Here is an 18,842-nt window from a genome sequence, read left to right as displayed (position 1 = left end):
GAAAGGACACAATCTTTCACTAAATACACCTTTTTTTAAAAGTTACAATCTTTTATCTAATTGGCACTTCTTCAAGATACCTTTTCACTAAATAGACACCTTTTTATTAAAATACTTTGATTTATTAATTTAATTTAAATAAAATATTCAACAAATACTTCTCTGTGTTTGTGTGCACCACTTTCAATTTTATTTTTGAATTTTGATTTTGATTTGCGTCAAGTGTCTCTGTGCACCACTTTCTATTTTATTTTTGAATTTTGATTTGCGTCAATTTACCTATCAATTTTGATTATTAATGATATCGATATGATTATGGATTGGTCAGGAATGTGATTTTTCCTTTTTACATAAGAGTATTTTATTGCGCAGACAAATTATGCATAAAATAATAATGTATAAAAATATCAAACGAATACTTATATAATGTAATAGATTCAATTGCATTTGGTGGATGCTCAATCAGCCCAACGAATGATTTACTTTTAGTGATGCACCTAATATTAAGCCTACCATTTATAACCCGTCAATAGTTCCTCGTCGTCCTTTCCAAAGTTTGTTTTAATATGTTTTACTTGAGTCAATATTTTTCGAAAACGGTCTCTCAACCACCACGGGAATATTGATGTTGTTGGAAAATTTTCATCGTTTAAAAGATGTTCTTGTTACATTATGACACACTAGAAATAAGATTTGTTTTCCCCCTCTACAAGTATCTTTCTTGTTCTCTACTGTTTCGTTTGCTCTCAATTTTCGGGGTCACATGAGTACCTAAAAAGAGTCGAAAAAAAATACAAAAAGGTAATAGCAAGACATGATTTGAATACGAGTCTGCACAAGGCATAAATAATGAAGTTTTATTCACGCAAAGACAATCAAACCGGGTTAAGCAAAAGGAACTTAATACAGAGTTTCTGAACCAGAGGCAACAGACAAAACAAACAACATAAAATAACATACGAGTTTCCAATATGGTAGTGTCTCACGCAAAGCAAACTCGAGCACACCAGAAAGCAAACTGAATAGTCAGAAATATTTCTGAACTCATTCCTCTTCGGACTCTGACTCGGCACTCTCTAGCCATTCGACAAAGGGTTTGACATTCTTCCAAATTTTGGAGTCCTTGTTCGCAGCGACGCCCTTGTTGTACCACTTTACTATGTATTCCTCTTCCAAAAGATCAGCATCATACAAAGCTTTCAAAACCAGAGCCACTTCCTTCAGTGCAACTGAGTTGTTGGATTTCCCACAAAAAATTTCTGTAGCTTGAAGCAATCGTAGCTGAGACTCCTCATCTTGAGCAACAGCAGCAAGGTAGCTTTTCTTCTTAATAACCTCCTTGGCAAATCCTTTCTCAACGCCATCCAAGAGTGCCTCATACAAAGCAGTAATAACTTCCTGAGGAGACCCAGAGAGTGAACCCAAAAAGGATTGTAACTTGCTGGCAGTAACTCCTTTTTTTAGATTTGTTTTCACTTCCCTAACGAGCCTCTCATGGTTTGTCTCTACATTCTCGGTCTTAGAATCTTCCGATGTTACAGAAGCAGCTTTAGGACTTGGGGTTTGAGTAGCTGCCTTGGACTTCTTCTCCGACTCAACTGTGGACAGCATAACCATTTCGGCAGTCGCAGCACTTAACTGTTCTTGTATACGCTGCTGAGCGGCTTCAAGCGATGTATCAGTCTGCCACTGGACGTCGTCATCATCATCTTCATCCTCCTCTTCTTTCACATGAGCATGGCTTCTAGGTGGTGAAGCATGATCCTCATCCGAACCACCATGTTTCTTTTTAGAACTAGGTTTTGTGCTGGCATCTTTGGAGGAAACCTTTTTCTTTGTTTCTTTCTTCAGCTTCTTCAGCTCTTCATCAGCGGCCTCTCCTTCCTTCAGTCGCTCCTTCTCAGCTCTTCTCATTGCTTTCTTGTCCTTGGAGCCCTTTTTCGCCTCAGGCGGGTTCTTAAGTATAAAAGTTGTCAGCTTGTCCCTCATGTCCACATTAGAAATGAAACCACATGCAGCGCATTTCAGTTGGATCATCTGAGTTTTGGTTATTATGACATCTGTTTCAGGGTTTCCGCAACCATAGCACTGAACATATTTCTTGATGAAGTTCTCAAGAAGACCAGCAAGTTTGGGGGTTTCATGAGCTCCATTGACAAGGGCGGTTCCAGTTTTCTCATCAAATTTCGACTGGGCCCCAAGCTCATTTCCAAAATATTTTGTGGTATAAGATGGAGGCCTTGCTAATGCTTTGGCAATATCAACCATGTTCACCACATTTGTCTTGATGCCATTCCCACGGCCCTCTATCTTGGTAAGCATCCTGGGCATCTTATACCTGTAGAAGGCATCATCACTGTTGCTGGCACCTATATTCTGCAAAGCCATCTTTGATTCAGCCAAAAATTCCCAGATGAGGCGTTATGAATGTTGAGAGAATTCTTCAGCAGTACAATTGCAAATTGCGTCCGGAGAAGGATGTGCCTTCCAGCAACCAGAAAAGTCAAAGTGTTCTTCCTTTAATGATTTGAGATGCATACAGTCAACAAGGCCAGAGAAATGACGGTTCTTTTTTCTTGACCAAGGACAATACTCTCCAAGCAATCCAATGGATCCCAAATAGAAGATGGCTTGTTCGGACATAAAAGAAGTCTCACTTACACCGTTACAACTTTGAAACTCTACCGAACGTAGACTAGCTTCAACCTTCAAAGAGAAGAGCTACGAGTCAAAAGGCGGGCAAAGAAACTAAGAGCTACTACTATTAAATTATATGAAATTCCCAGGATAGGAGGTAGATAATATTAATAATGATAGGCTGCAGACAACGATTCAACATTAAAATTCAAAGCTAAAGTTCTTTAGGTCATAGTTGCTAGGGAACCAAAACAAATTCGAGTAAAACAATTGAAATAAATTGGAAAATTCATAGAGATGAATAAATAAAAGAACAGAGGTATAAAATGATAACTCTGCCAAAGAAAGTCAACATTCACTCAGGTAATTTAGATGTATCCATAAATAAGCTTCCATATTGATTACTCTAGAAACACTTGGAAGAGAACCCTGACATTGCAAAGTTACAAATAGTAGGCCACATAAATCATCAATGCCCAAAGTCTTCATACTTCTTATTAAACTGAATCAATAACCAAATGAGAAACTCTGTCTGGATGGTTGTTACATATTGTACTGTACTGTATTGTTTTAATGAATACATCGCTTGGATAGATTGTATCTTTTCAAGTCATTAAATAATGTCACACATCAACAATGTGTAAAACAAAAGCTACGAGAAAAATAGGGAATGGGTAGAGCTACTATACAAAAAATGAAAGGGTAAATGGTTTAAAAAATAGGACTAGTATATAGTCCCTCCATTCACTTTTACTTGTCCACTATTTCAAAATGCACTTTCAACATATCAAGAAAAGACAAAAAAAAATTCATGTTCTACACTAAGCATTAATTACTCATTCCCCAAATCCATTTTTAAGACCTAATACTAAACATCAACTAATATGGGTACTAGGGTAAAATGCTCATATCCATCAATGTTTCTTAAGAGGCGAGCTCAGTCCAAAATAGACAAGTCAAAGTGAGGAGAGGGAGTAATAAGTAAAGAGATCATTATACAAAATGAGGCTTTTCATTGTTACCTAACTAGGGGTGACAAACGGGCTGGTCGAGTCGGATATGGACTGGTCGAAAATGGGTCCTGTGAAAATGGATAAAATATCCGACCCGACGCGTATTTGATATGGATAAAATGGATAAAACCAATGGATAATATGGATATCCATATTATCCGTTACTTCTTATTATGTAAAGAAAAAAGTACTCTGATATTACAAACATTTCTCTTTTTTCCTCTTTTAGGGTGTGTTTGGTATGAAAGAAAATATTGTGTTTCTCTAAAAAATATTTTTTCGAAAATAAGTAATCTTAAATTGGGGTCGCAAGTCGGTTCTCGGGTTGAGGTCAAAATTCGAATGTAGTTAAAAAGTATAACTGAATTTCACAAAATTAATTTATAGACTAGTTTTGGCAAAGTTAGTTGCATAACTTGTTATTTGTTATACTCAAAAAAGATATAATGAGTGACACTTTATTGGACATAGTTTGTCCTAAATCTTTCAGTAGACTTATTTATAACAAAAAAGGAAAGTAGCTATCTTAATTTAATCTTATTTTAATTTTACTCCATATCATTTTGGCTTTAAACCTAGTTAATTGATATCCCACTGGTTAGGTAGGTAAACAACCATTTAATGAAATCAAACTATAAAAATGGACCTGAAAAAAAAAAAACATTTTTTATAATGTTAAAAGGTACTTGTTTGATTAGTGTTATTATTTACGATAAGATCTTCGTCCTCCCGGTGAGGAAAAGGGAGAAATAGGCATTCGAAATTAAAAATTAAGAAAATAAAAATGCACAAAAATGAAAAAATATTTTCTATTTTTTAAAAAAATTTGTGAAAGTATTTTTCTTCGTTCCAAACACACCCTTAATAAGTTTATTTTAGAGGTTGCTACATCTTCACATACGCCATACTTTAAGGAGAGTGTAATTGGTGGATACCCATGGGCAAGGGCGGACCTACGTGGTTTCCAAGGGTTCACCCGAACCTCCACAGCAAAAAATTATGTTGTATATAGAAGGTAGAAAATCTACATTTATGTACATATACTAATGATGAACCACATGAAATAAGGCACTTAGATAGCCCAGTGGTGTTATTTGCACTTCTTGGGCGCTTCCTTCAGCCTACTGCACAGGGTCGATCCCTGCTAGTGGTTGTTCTTTTTTTTTAAATATGTCCTGTGGCTGTACACTAGGTGCTACTGCAATATAAATAAATAAATAAAATATTTTACATCCCTTAGAATTGTATTTTATAGGCTTTTTCAGACATTTATATTTTTATTTTTCGAACCTTCTAAAGAAAATTCCTGGATCCTCCACTGCCCATGGGTTATCCATATTTTAGAATGGATAATATGGGTTGATCCATATTTGACCCACTATTAAATGAGTTGGGTACCCAACTCATTTAACATGGATAAAACGAGCGGATAACCATATAATTTATCCATTTTGCCACCCCTATACCAAACTATGAATTTACCTATACGATACAATTAGATGTAAGTAAACAATCAACACAAACATTGTATTTAAACTAACAACACAATAGATAACACCTATCCAAACAAAACGTAAACCAAAAAATTTTCCATTAACCCATATAGCCGTTGAGCGGTTAAATAAAACATCCAGGCACGACAGCCTCCTCAATACTCGTAATTCATCTCACTTTTGAACAAAAAGAGAGGAGCATATATAAAACCAGCTATCAAATAAGCTGCCTCCTTTAACTGTAGGCCCGACCAATCAATCAATCCACAATCTGCTATATGAGCTATACTTATATCCATTCCACTTGATTTTTTCTTTCAAATACTAAAATCCACATTTCAAACCATATTAAGAGTGCTACAAATCTAGAAATTCTCTAAAACCAGAAGTCTAATATAATCACACAGATCAGTTAATACATTCTCAAATGAACAACTAAAAATCAAATAGCTCGAAAATAAGACTGACAAAAACAAATTAGATGAGACCGATGCTGCACAAATATAACATAGTAATAAATAAACACGCAATGAACATCAGAGCAACTAATTTGGAATACATTATGCAGTAGATGGAAAAAGCTAAGAAAAAGATCTAAGCATAACTATGCAGTTTTAACAATCACAAAAATTCTAAAATACGCGAATAAACAGGAGAAAAAGCAATTGAAAACCTAGCTGCACTTGTATATTAACATAATCAATAAACACGCAATAAACAATCCATTCAACATCTTCAAAATACACTAACTCAATCAATGGAAAAAGCTAAGAATAAGATCTAAGTAGAACTATGCAGTTTAACTATGAAAAAACAATTAAAAAAAGTACGAAAAATATGATCTAAGTAGAACTCTGCAGCTAAACGATGAGAAAAACAATAGAAATAAGATCTAATTATGAGAAAATGCGATCGAAAACCTTAGAATAGGATCTAAGTAGAACTATGCAGCTAAAGGATTAAAAAATCGAAAAAGAAAAACGCACAAAAAAGGAGAAAAAGAGATCAAAAAGCTAAGAATAAGATCCAAGTTAAACTATGTAGCTTCACGATGAATAAAACAATAAAAAAAAAATACGTGAGTAATGAGGAGAAAAAACAATCGGATCAACAACTATAAAATAGGATACTCAATCGATGAAGAAATTGATATATAAGATCTAAAGTAGAGCAGTGAAAAGCGATGGAAAAGCTTACCAATGGAACGAGGAACGATGTCGAACAGGATGAAAGAGAGAGCAATTGATGAAATTGTGAATTTGGGTTTAAATTTATAGGATAGGAAAGTGTTGAGAAAAGAGAGGCGGCCGAGAGGTTTCCTTTTCCTTTTCATATAGGGTTTCAACCAGATATGTGCGGAAAAAAAGAGTATTTACCACATACCCTATATCTTTATTTATTCATTATTGACCGTTTACACCACAAAAACTAATAAATAATAAATAATATAAAAAATTTTAATATATTTTTAATATTTTAATAAATAAATTAAATAATATTTAATAATAAAAATATAATAAATAATAATTGCTGTAGTTTTTAAATAAGTATTATTAGACACACATTTTTGTATGACGATGCATTTCAGGACCGTTTGGCCATAAATTTTATTGATTTTTATTTTTGGAATTTTGTTTTTTTTTTTTTTGGAATTTTATCTAAAATTGACTCATCTTTTATTAATTGGCCGCTAATTACACGGAAGACGTGATCTAAACACTCTTTGCTTACGTACTTACCAATGTTCATTTTTCTTTTGTCCACGTATGCCCATTTTGTGCAAGGTTAAGCATGTGTTTGAGCGGTGTTCAGGAGTTTGGCTTGGGTTGATTATGAATTGAAATTAAAATTAAATTAATATAATTAATTTTTAAATTAGTATTAAAATCAAATCATATGAACAAATAATTATGAATATAGAAATGCAAAGAAAACAACCGACGAAATAAAAAAAATGATTTAAAAACAACAATAAGCAGATAGATTATAAAGAGGTAATAAATACTACAATGTGAAGTAAACAAGTTGTAATGTCGTTTGTTTCAAATATGATATAATATCCTATTTAGTACTCTCTCCTTTGAAATCTTCAGTCATGTGTAGTAGTGATCTTATCAAGATCAAAATAATTTTTCTCCCAAATAAACACTTTTTTTTAAAATCTATTACCCCGTTCATCTCTTTCTCTTCAGTTTATGTATTTAGCAATTTCTTCTTTAATCACACTCCGGGACACCACAACAATCTTTTCTAATCTCGTAGGACATTTTTAAATTTCTAGGAATTTACAGATTAATTCATCGTTATTGCTAAACACTGAGAGACTGACCATATACTAGGTGATACAAGAAGCACAAGGAAAACACTAAACAAACACCAAATCAGTCCACAAGTTTGAAGAACCGAGGACCCCTTTGGTGACCACTCTCGGATTCAGCACAACAACAATGAAAACACAATAACAATAAGATATTGAAGGTGTAAAATACACCAAAACAGCAATAATATGGCGAGATGGACAACAATAACAAGATAGGAACAGCACACAATTTTACTAACAAGAGATAGAAACGGTTACAAGAACACAAACTACTAAAGATTACAATAAAAGTAAAGGGATAGTTAGATAGACTTAATGAAGGTATAATCTTAAGAACCCAAGAACATATTCCAGTCTTGGACCCTTAACACTACACACAACGTTCACATATCTCTTACGAAGACACAAGGTCGGAATCCACCTCCCAAGCCTCACGTTTCCAAGCCATGAGATCAACAAGAGTGATTCCACACTCTCTATGCCTAATTTCGGTTTTGGTGCCTCAAGGAGAGAGGACTTGTGTCTCTTTGTGTTTCAAGACTTAAACATCATGAATAAGATAAATCTAAAAGCACTACAATGTTCTATTTATACTAGGTTACGAATAAAATACAAAATGTCCAAAATGCCCTTTTAGGAGCTAGGCTCCCTTCAAGTGTATTTAGGGGCTTCCTTGTTGTGTTCCAAGGCTCCTATTTACACTCCAAGTGTGAGATTAGGGTCGGTTTGGTGTGTTTTAAGTCCTTCACTCGCACACTCCAAGCCTCGGGTTCATCATATTCTCACATGCGTCCATCTTCGTGGTCATACTCATATCATCCTCCCCTCCTTAAAAAGGATTCAACCTCGAATCCATGCCTTGCAAAATCAAAGAGAGACAAACAAGCACACTTCCTCATGGCATGAGGGTTTGGATTAGCAAAAAAAAACAATAATGGTATGCACTCAAAACACTCAAAACAGCCCACACCAAAAAAAAAAAAAGAAACTGAGGACCCTTTGAGTTCAAGTCTCGGCCAACAACAAGTCTCGACATGCCAAGTTGGTTCATATTTGACATATAACCAAGAGTCTTTAGTGTTAAACATTATAAAGCCATCGATAAATTCACCAAGGACTTGGCTATAATAAGCACCCAAAAGAAACGCACCTAAGCCGAGAGTAAATCTTTCCCACCCTAAGATGGCACCGAGATCAAATGGGAAGAGTAGCCATAGACACAGGTCTAAACAACACACCCGTTTCTCGTAGTCTTTACCACAACCACACGGCCTACTCTCTACATTGGCATACATATCATCACAAGTAAAGAGAAAGTAGAGAAAGGTGGCATTCAATTCTATTTCTACTATGGTGTCCTCGAAAAAGCCACACAAAGTACAAAAAGAAGTAATTTTCAAGACCACACATTTCTTACCCTTAAGAGTACTCTCATCTTCCAATAAGAGATTTCTATCTTTAGGAGAAATGTTGTCACACCATAGTGGGTTAGCATATAGGCTATAGCTTCCAAGGCAAGCTATACCATCATTTTCACCACTAGGCCTATTAGGAGTGTTTAAACTACCTTCAAACAAGACATTGTACCTAAAGGGTGAATGATCTAACCCGCAGACAGATTTGGAACTTCCACTCTCTAAGGAATTATTATCAAGTTTCAAAGATATGTCAAGCACACGATTAACCCTATGAGCCAAGCAAACATTAGAATCTTTACAACAATATAGGCTCACTGGTTCACTTTTTTTTTCTTGACCAATATTTTCAAATTCTTTACTCACTTGAGACTCATTAATCATGTCACACATATTCTCAAGTAGTGGGCAAGTTTTACACACTCAACACAAATTTCACTCGACGATGTACTTTCATTCAACACAATAGCTTCAACACTAGGTGGACACAAATCGATCTTACTAGAAGAGTCGATTCGGTTATCTATAGGATCAACTAATGTATCCACTCGCACAACATGTACATCATCCACAAGTGGTAAGGAATCAATATACTCATACGTAGGTAAGCTACTACTCACACTCAACGGCTTACTAGTCACATGTTCATCATCCACGTGTACCAAAGTGTAAGAGATAGCTATTTTACCTTGACGTTCATGAGTACATTCGTCTTTACCTTGGTGTGAAAGTTCTTCACAAGTTTGGGCAACAACTTCCTTTGGGAAGCTCTCACCACAAGGTGTTTGGACCTTAGATTTTGGATTTGTTGGGATAAGTGTGGATACTAATTGACGTAGCCTTTCAATGTGCCATTTTATGTCTTCAATATTGTCGGTGATGCGGTCAAACGTGGCATCGAGATTGGTGGCAGCCATGGTACCTAAGAAAAGACAACAACGAACAACAAAACAAACAAACTTGTTAGCTCAAAAATGCCTCACCACACTCTCACTCTCGATTTTTACCTTACACTTGGTTTCACAAGTGTTGAAAGCTAGCTTGTACTTCGTGAGTGATTGAGGGAGGAGTCCACCTTGGTTCGGATTAGATTTTTATTTGAGTTGACTCAAAGAAAATTTTCTTACGGACTTGAACCAACAAGATACAACGAATTCACAAAGGAGAAAAGGCACAAAAGAAACGTAGACACGAACAACGGATTCAAGAACTAAGTGATAACCTAGAAGTTTACTAGCTTGTTAATTAGTACTAGGATCAATTAAACGAAACTAAGATACAACAAAATAAAACTAAGAAATCTAAAATTTGAGCTCGAAAATATTGCGTGAACAGTAGCAATGATGACGTGGTGGCCACGTATTGGTTCGATTTTATCGAGTGGTTGGTGGAATTTATTTTAGGAGGAAAAATAAGTCTTGGAGCCTTTTTCAATTTTCAAGACTTGACTTTTTCTTGTACTTCTCCTTAAAACATGGGTCCTTAAATCATGGGAAAATAGTTGAGAAGTGATATAAAGTCTTTTGGTGGTTGGGGGTCTTTTAAGACTAACAAGTCCATACACCTTTTTCCTTCACCTTTTAGAATCTAGCACTCACTTTATGTTCTAACAATATATGAAGGAAGGTGAAGAACTTCAAGAACAACAACAACCACACCAAGAACAATAACAACAATCTTCAAGAACAACAATAATTCCAACGGCCAAGTCTCTTTAGTGTTGTGTCTTCGGTTTTAACAAGAGATGAAGGTTGTGAAGAACTTCAAGAACACAACAACATTCACCAAGAACTACAACAACAACACTACTTTCAACAACAACAACCACACACATGGCCAAGTCAAGTTTTTCAACAATAATGTCTCCCACACGGCCTTACTTGTTCACGACAACAACAACAAAGCTCAAACTTAGATATGGACTCAAGTATTAGTAAAGAACAAAGCTAACACTAAAAACACTCAAGACAAACAAAAATCTCGGCGAAGACACAACAAGAACGCAATTCTCGGCCAAGAACGGGCAAATTGTACTTTTTTTTCAGCTTTTTAATATTTTTTTTTTGAATTTTCTAATCAAGCAAGCCCAAGAGTGATCTTGTAGGAACAATATCTAGCCATGATTTGATACCAAATGATACAAGAAGCACAAGGAAAACACGAAACAAACATCAAATTAGTCAACAAGTTTGAAAAACTGAGGACCCCTTTGGTAACTACTTTCGAATTCACCACAACAACAATGAAAACACAATAGCAACAAGATATTGAAGGTGTAAAATACACCAAAACAACAACAATATAGCGAGATGGACAACAATAACAATATAGGAACAACACACAGTTTTACTAACAAGAGATAGAAACGGTTACAAGAACAAAAACTACTAAAGATTACAATAAAAGTAAAGGGATAGTTAGATAGACTTAATGAAGGTATAATATTAAGAATCCAAGAGCATATTCCACTCTTGGACCCTTAACACTACACACAACGTTCACCTATCTCTTACGAAGACACAAGGTCAGAATTCACCTTCCAGGCGTCACGTTTCCAAGCCATGAGATCAACAAGAGTGATTCCACACTCTATATGCCTAATTTCGGTTTTGGTGCCTCAAGGAGAGAGGACTTGTGTCTCTTTGTGTTTCAAGACTTAAACATCATGAATAATCTAAATCTAAAAGCACTACAATATTTTATTTATACTAGGTTACGAATAAAATACAAAATGTCCAAAATACCCTTTTAAGAGCCAGGCTCCCTTCAAGTGTATTTAGGGGCTTCCTTGTTGTGTTCCAAGTCTCCTATTTACACTCCAAGTGTGAGATTAGGGTCGGTTTGGTGTGTTTTAAGTCCTTTACTCGCACAGTCCAAGCCCCGGGTTCATTACATTCTCACATGCATCCATCTTCGTGGTCGTACTTGTATCACTAGGGGTAGAGTCATACAATATTTTGACATAATCACATATATATTACAAACATATGTATTTATACTAAGGGAGAACATACAAGATCTAACTACTTACATGACTTAGGACAAAGAGAAGTTTTCCTTTCGGGAGTCCCATGGGAACTGGCAACTACTGGTAGAAAAACTTAGAAACTACTCACACTTTCACTCACACACTCTTTTTTTAACTAAAACTTAAGAACAAACTGATAAAATAAGAACTCTTCTCTCACTATATGCTTTCCTTGGCTCTCTTTTTTGTCTTCGCTCTGTCTTCGTATGTTTTATGGGTTAGGTATTTATAGACATTCCACGGACTTCAAAATCGAATTTCAAATCTCTTTAAAGAATCTTTTAGCCTTCGGGTACACTTGTGGGCCCCATCGTCATATGACTTTTAAAGTTTCTTCTTTATCCATCATTCACTTGTCGTCCACTTTAACACACTCTTTTTTTTAACTAAAACTTAAGAACAAACTGATAAAATAAGAATGCTTCTCTCACTATATGCTTTCCTTGGCTCTCTTTTTTGTCTTCGTTCTGTCTTCGTATATTTTATGGGTTAGGTATTTATAGACATTCCACGGACTTCAAAATCGAATTTCAAATCTCTTTGAAGAATCTTTTAGCCTGTCGGATACACTTGTGGGATCCATCGCCATATGACTTTTAAAGTTTCTTCTTTATCCGTCATCCACTTGTCGTCCACTTTATACCAATTATTCACCTTATTACGCCATTTCTTACGTCGTTTGTCTTGTCTCTTTATTGTATGCCGTCATTGTTTTACGTCTCAAGTGTCTAGATTGTACAACGTTTCTGTGTCGAAACTCATTCTTGAGTCATCGTCTTCGTTTGGGTCTTGAGCAAATTGATTCATTACCAGGTCATAGTCCTCATTGTCTGAGTCTGTAATCATGTGTGTTGGTTCTGATTTCGAATTTTCCTGAATTACTTTTTCAGTTTTTTTGTCTAAAATTTTTTTGACCTTTTCTGTTATCATTTGTTGTATTTTTTATCACTTTTTTTTCTTTAAATAAAATCTTTTATTTATTTTTTCTGGATTAGAAGTACCTTCTTCTTGTGTCTGAAAATTGGCTGGGAGAATTCATCTTACACTTTTTGGCAGAGTGTCAGCCATCAACGGATTTGATGTCTTTACCAGTTACCGTTTGAATTGGACTAGCTGTATCCCTATCCGATACAGTGGATCATTCTGCATTCATTAAGAAATGCACACCCTTCTTATCCATTTTTGAGTGAGATAGAGAAGTCTTTGGAACCATTTATTGGGTTCCATAGGTCCGTTGGGATAACCCAAAATGAAGAATTTTGATTCTGTCTTGCAAAATTCTTGTATGCTCTATCATTTTTTTTTTCATGTATAAGACTTTCTTTTTCTTGTCTAAGATTCTCATTCGCTTGGTGGAGTCTTTTGAAAGCTTCTGCCATAGTAGAACAATGATTGCAAAAAATGATCTTGTCAGTGTCTTTCTTTATATTATATTGCGGAATTTCTCTCAAATTTGGTCTGAGTGCTGGAGTAATATAATAATTGGGTTTCAGATTTCCTTAAGTGTAGTCTAATGCTTTAGTAAAATCATTAAAGCCTTTGAAGAAGGGTGTTGCATGATTTTTATTGAATCTACCACCTCTATCCATGTCTGGAACATTCCTTGCACCTGTCATTTTATAACAACATAAAACATAAATCTCATCTTGATTTTTATGTGTGAAATGTAACTTAAGGCATTTAATACTGAAATAAAATAATTGTTATCTTGCGGTATCTTATTATAGGATATCCACAAGTTATCTATCAAGCATGTCTGTTGCTCGTCTATTCTTGTATCAGCTTTTAGTCTGAAAGTCATATTTGATGATGAATAACATATTAAATTTTGCATACCAAAAATCATCTTTTTTATTCTCTGATGATCCAGCATTGTCTGAGGTTGAAATGTGTATTACTTAATAAAGTTTGTCGATAACTGTCTTTAGAAGACGAGGCTTCCGCCTTGCCTTTTCCTTTTTCTGCATACATGCTGAAATAATAAACGTTAGTTTTTTCATATAATAAGTCTACTAAGTTGATTTGCTAGATTATTATCTTTCCCTTTTATATGTTTTAGTACGATGTTATAAATTGAGGTTGCATCTAAAAAATTTAGCCATCTTCTTTTGCTACTATTCTTTTCATTTATTTTTTGATAAAATTTTACTATAGCTTCACAATTTATTCTTACTAATATTTCTGATTTATTCAGTATATAGAGTTTGAAACGATTTAGCCCATAGATTACCGCTAGTATTTCTGTATCTATATATACTACTCATATTATCTTTCTCCTTATACTTACCACTTTAATAAGCACAAATTCTTTCGTCTTTTTATCATTATATTTGTTAAGTTTCGCTTTTAACACTGCTCCCCATCCTTCGAGGCTTCCATCCATCTCGACTATTAGGTAGTTAGTTTCCGATGGCACGGCCAAGTCTGAAATTTATCTTATCATGCTTTTAAGCTTTTGAACTAATTTTATGTCTTCTATATTAAACTTCTTCTACCTTGTGGATCCAATTTTTGAATATAACGGACCGACTACCTTTCCTATATCCTTAATAAATTTTCGGGCATAATTCGATAATCCTAAAAATCTTTGTAAGTCTTTTATTTTATCTAGCTTGTCTGGCATTTTCAAAATATTTTTCGCTATCTGAGGTTATAGTTTTATTCTTCTGTCCCCAATAATTACTCCTAGGAAATTAATGTTACTTTTGCATAATTTCATTTTCTTTTTACTAATTATAATTTCATTTTCTACAAATAACTTAAAAAAAATTTGTAAATGCCCTAAATGTTCTCTCATATTATTACTAAAAACTAGAATATCATCTACATAAATTAATATAAAATTCTTATAATTCCCAAAAATCTGATTCATTTTTCTTTGAAAAATTAGGGGTATTGTCTTTAGTCCGAATGGAATGACTAACCATTCGAAATATTCTCCAGGACCTGTAAAGGTTGTCCATTTTATGTTGTCTTCATGCATCTTAATTTGCCAGTACCCAGATTTACAGTCGAATTTACTGAATACTTTTCTTCCCTGAATTCTATTTATTAGTCCTGTTTTATCTGGTAGCTTATATCCATCCATAATTGTACTATCATTAAGTCTCCTGTAATTTATTACCATTCTTGCTTTTTGTCTTATGACTTCACACTACAAAAAGGGGATCAAATTGTGAGGGTTAATTTTAAGGTTTGTGGAGGTTTTAAACCCCTCACAAAATGTAATTTCAGCGGTTTTCAAAACCCCCACAATATGAGCCATCACAAACAATTTGTGACAATTTTTTTCGACTCCCATAATTAATTTGCAGGGGTTATTTTGCGGCGGTCGAGACCTCCGTTAATTCTTTTATAATAAATTTTTATTTAAAAATTACGGCGGTTTAAAACCTCCGTAATTTTTTATTCTCTTTTTTAAAAAAAATTAGTGGGATCCATCAATTTTTAATAACAAATTATAAATTTTAATTTTAGCTCAAATTTAATTATTTCTTTAGGTATAACCTACAATACAATATTTATTTAATTCATATATCATTAACACAACATGACTAATTAAACATTGTAATTCACAAGCATCTCAAAAATACATTGAACATTAAACTTGAAAATTAAATTTTCAACATTAGCATCTTCAAACTCCACATTTTCAACATTAACTAGTATCTTCAAATTCCAAAACCAAATTTAAACATAAAACCTTCAATATTCTAAGATTCTCTCCAACCACACAATTACATCATCATAATTAACTATCCAAGACAATTTACAACGAAATCAACGACTGTCATTAGAATCACTATCATCACGTGATCTTCTTCTATCCATGGGCGAAATAGATCCACTAGCTGCATCACTTGACCAATTAAAAATGCAAAGTATAAAAATCAATCAGATAAACTTTCAGTCTTTATTACATTTATATCTGCGTACAACTAAAAAACATCATGATAAATATAAATAGATCAATCACAAGTTCGCAATTTCAAGTAACTACACTTAATCATTTTCAAGTCACTACACTTAATAATTTTCAAATAACTTATTCACTAGTACATATTTCAAGTCACCACACTCAAACCATTTTCAAATAGCTAATTGACCTTTCAAGACACTATACTTAACCATTTTGAAGTAACTACACTTAACCATTTTCAAGTCACTAGTACACATTTCAAGTCACTACACTTAACCATTTTTAAATAACTAGTAGACATTTCAAGTCACTACACTTAACCATTTTTAAATAACTAATTCACATTACAAGTCACTACACTTAACCATTTTCAAATAATTAATTCACATTTCAAGTCAGTATACTTAACCATTTTCAAGTAACTACTTCACATTTCAAATAACTATACTTAAATCATTTTCAAGTCACTACATTAATCATTCATTTCAAGTCACTATACTTAACCACTTTCAAGTAACTAATTCAAATTTCAAGTAACTACACTTAATTATTTTCAAGTCACTAGTTCACAATTTCAAGTAACTACACTTAACCATTTTCAAGTCACAAGTTTGCAATTTCAAGTAACTACACTTAATCCTTTTCAAATCACTACACTTAATAATTTTCAAATAATTTATTCACATTTCAAGTCACTACACTCAAACCATGTTCAAATAGCTAATTGATATTTCAAGTCACTATACTTAACTATTTTCAAAGCACTACACTTAACCATTTTTAAAATACTACACTTAACCATTTTCAACTCTCTAATTCACATTTCAAGTGACTAAACCTAACCATGTTCAAGTCATGAATTCACATTTCAAGTGTCAACACTAAATTAATTTCAAGTCATGAATTCACATTTTCAAGTGGTTACACTTTACTAATTTCAAAACACAAGTTCACCTTTCAAGTAACTACACAAAATCATTTTCGAGTCGCTAATCCACTTCTCAAGTGACTACACTTGATCATTTTAAAGTCACTAGTACACATTTCAAAACACTACACTTGACCATTTTCAACTCTCTAATTCACATTTCAAGTGACTAAACTTAATCATTTTCAAGTCATGAATTCACATTTCAAATGTCAACACTAAACCAATTTCAAGTCATGAACATAATCAAGTGATTACACTTTATTAATTTCAAAACACAAGTTCATCTTTCAAGTCACTAATCCACTTCTCAAGTGACTAAACTTGATCATTTTGAAGCACTAGTACACATTTCAAAACACTACACTTGGACCATTTTCAACTCTCTAATTCACATTTCAAGTCACTAAACTTAATTCACATTTCAAAACACTAGGACGGTAATACAAAGCCGGAGATACTAACATGATAATATTCCTACTCTCAAACTTCAGACAATTTCTACATTTTCTCTGGTTAGGTTACACCATGTTGAAGAAAACACCGTTCAAGCTTTCTTAGGCACAAATACTTGTTAAGTAATTATGATCTTTTCTGATTTAGCAAGAATACCGATACCACCAATTAGACAAAACAACAATTGAATTAGCAGAAATAAAGTAAATAGGCAAATTAAAAGGACGCAAAGTACATTTTTTCAACAAAACAAAGAATCATCAATCTAATTCATAATTCAATTACAATCAATTGAAAAAAAATCTGTTGATTGATCTACTGTAGTGTCCAACTCATATAACTAGACATAAATATGTAATGATTGTTGTACCTTGGCATCCATTAGAAAAGTATGGATTTCCTTCTGTTTAAGGTCGACAACGACACTGCAAATTTTCCACAGAAGTACTATCTTCCAACTTAACGGGCAGCCTCAGATCTGTTGTAGGGCAACCCAGCTTCTAATTATTTGGATTGGACAGTCCACAGCCAAACAACAGGAGCATAACCAAGAAAAACAAAGGGCTTTGCAACTTTATCTGGAACCCAAGTTTGGTCTACCAAGAAAGCAGCATTGCATCTGCCATAAGGTCATTGCTGAATCCCCACGTTCGTAAAGTTTGCTTTATATGAACTAACATCAAAAGGGAAAAGAGATTGACAGCAGTTGATGCCATAGCATCCTTTCAAAGTTGTAGCTTCGCGGTAGATCGATGTACATCCCGAGATAACATTTTCTTTCTAACTCCGGACACCCCGACATTCCGATTGGCTCAATTTCCAATGGAATTCCGAACAGAGATCAGAGTCCTACAAGACCTACAAACCGGTGAGCTGTTCCAGATAGTGGTCTCTTCCCCACCAATATGGGCTTACCGGAATTATCCCCAATGGCATCGGCGATCAGAGTATCAGTCCTCGTGCTCCGTTTCCTTCTCTGTTTCGTCGCTACTATTCCGGTCAGCTTCCTTCACCGTTTTGTTCCGACCGCCGTCGGTCGACACCTCTACGACGCCGTCACCGACGCTGTGCTGTCATATTTGTCATTTGGATACTCGTCGAATCTTCACTTTTTGGGACCTATGCTTTTGGGTTATAGTTCTATGGTGCTTTGTCAACGGTATTGCGGGATCATTACCTATTTTGCTGCGTTTGGTTATCTTATTGGATGGTACATTTTGTTCTCTCTTTGAATTTTCTTTGATTTGGAGATGTTGATTTCTAAAAAATCAGTTTAAGGGGGAAGCAAGAAAAAGAGAGAAAGATGGGAGTTGTAAAGAGAGTGTAGTGAGGGAGTGGCTGTTTCTTTGCCAAAAGTGAGGGATTTGGGTTTTCATTTTGGTTTAAAAGGAAAGAGGACAGGGTTTGATCCAGCCGTTAGATCAATTGATCAACGGCTGAGATCTAAAGATTAAAAATTTGGTCTAAAATTGTATGGAAATTGAAAGTGAGTTCAATTAAACATAACTTGAACTAGAATTGTAATAAATTGGATAAAATTAGGCTATAATTATTATAAATTGGCAAAATCAGGTTAAAAAATAAATAGATTGAAAAAAAGTTAAATAGATTAAAATTATTGATGTGACACGTC

At 34.2% G+C, this 18,842-nt stretch overlaps 1 protein-coding gene across 1 annotated transcript; it reads right to left on the bottom strand.

Moving 5' to 3' along the window:
• Positions 1–843: 843 nt before the first annotated feature.
• On the bottom strand, positions 844–6,729 carry LOC107843537 (eukaryotic translation initiation factor 5). The gene is made up of 2 exons (XM_016687849.2): positions 6,341–6,729; positions 844–2,706 (listed from the first exon to the last, which is right to left on the bottom strand). Exon 2 carries the CDS (start codon positions 2,386–2,388, stop codon positions 1,045–1,047), a length of 1,344 nt encoding a protein of 447 aa, XP_016543335.1. The 5' UTR covers positions 2,389–2,706; positions 6,341–6,729; the 3' UTR covers positions 844–1,044.
• Positions 6,730–18,842: the final 12,113 nt, after the last annotated feature.

The sequence above is a fragment of the Capsicum annuum genome, chromosome 4, assembly GCF_002878395.1.
Source record: "Capsicum annuum cultivar UCD-10X-F1 chromosome 4, UCD10Xv1.1, whole genome shotgun sequence".
Taxonomy (NCBI): Eukaryota; Viridiplantae; Streptophyta; class Magnoliopsida; order Solanales; family Solanaceae; genus Capsicum; species Capsicum annuum.
This window is presented reverse-complemented; position numbering and strand designations above follow the sequence as displayed.

What these genes read in the sequence shown, in the direction of transcription:
- LOC107843537 (XM_016687849.2), bottom strand. Translation starts at nt 2,388, where the DNA reads ATGGCTTTGCAGAATATAGGTGCCAGCAACAGTGATGATGCCTTCTAC.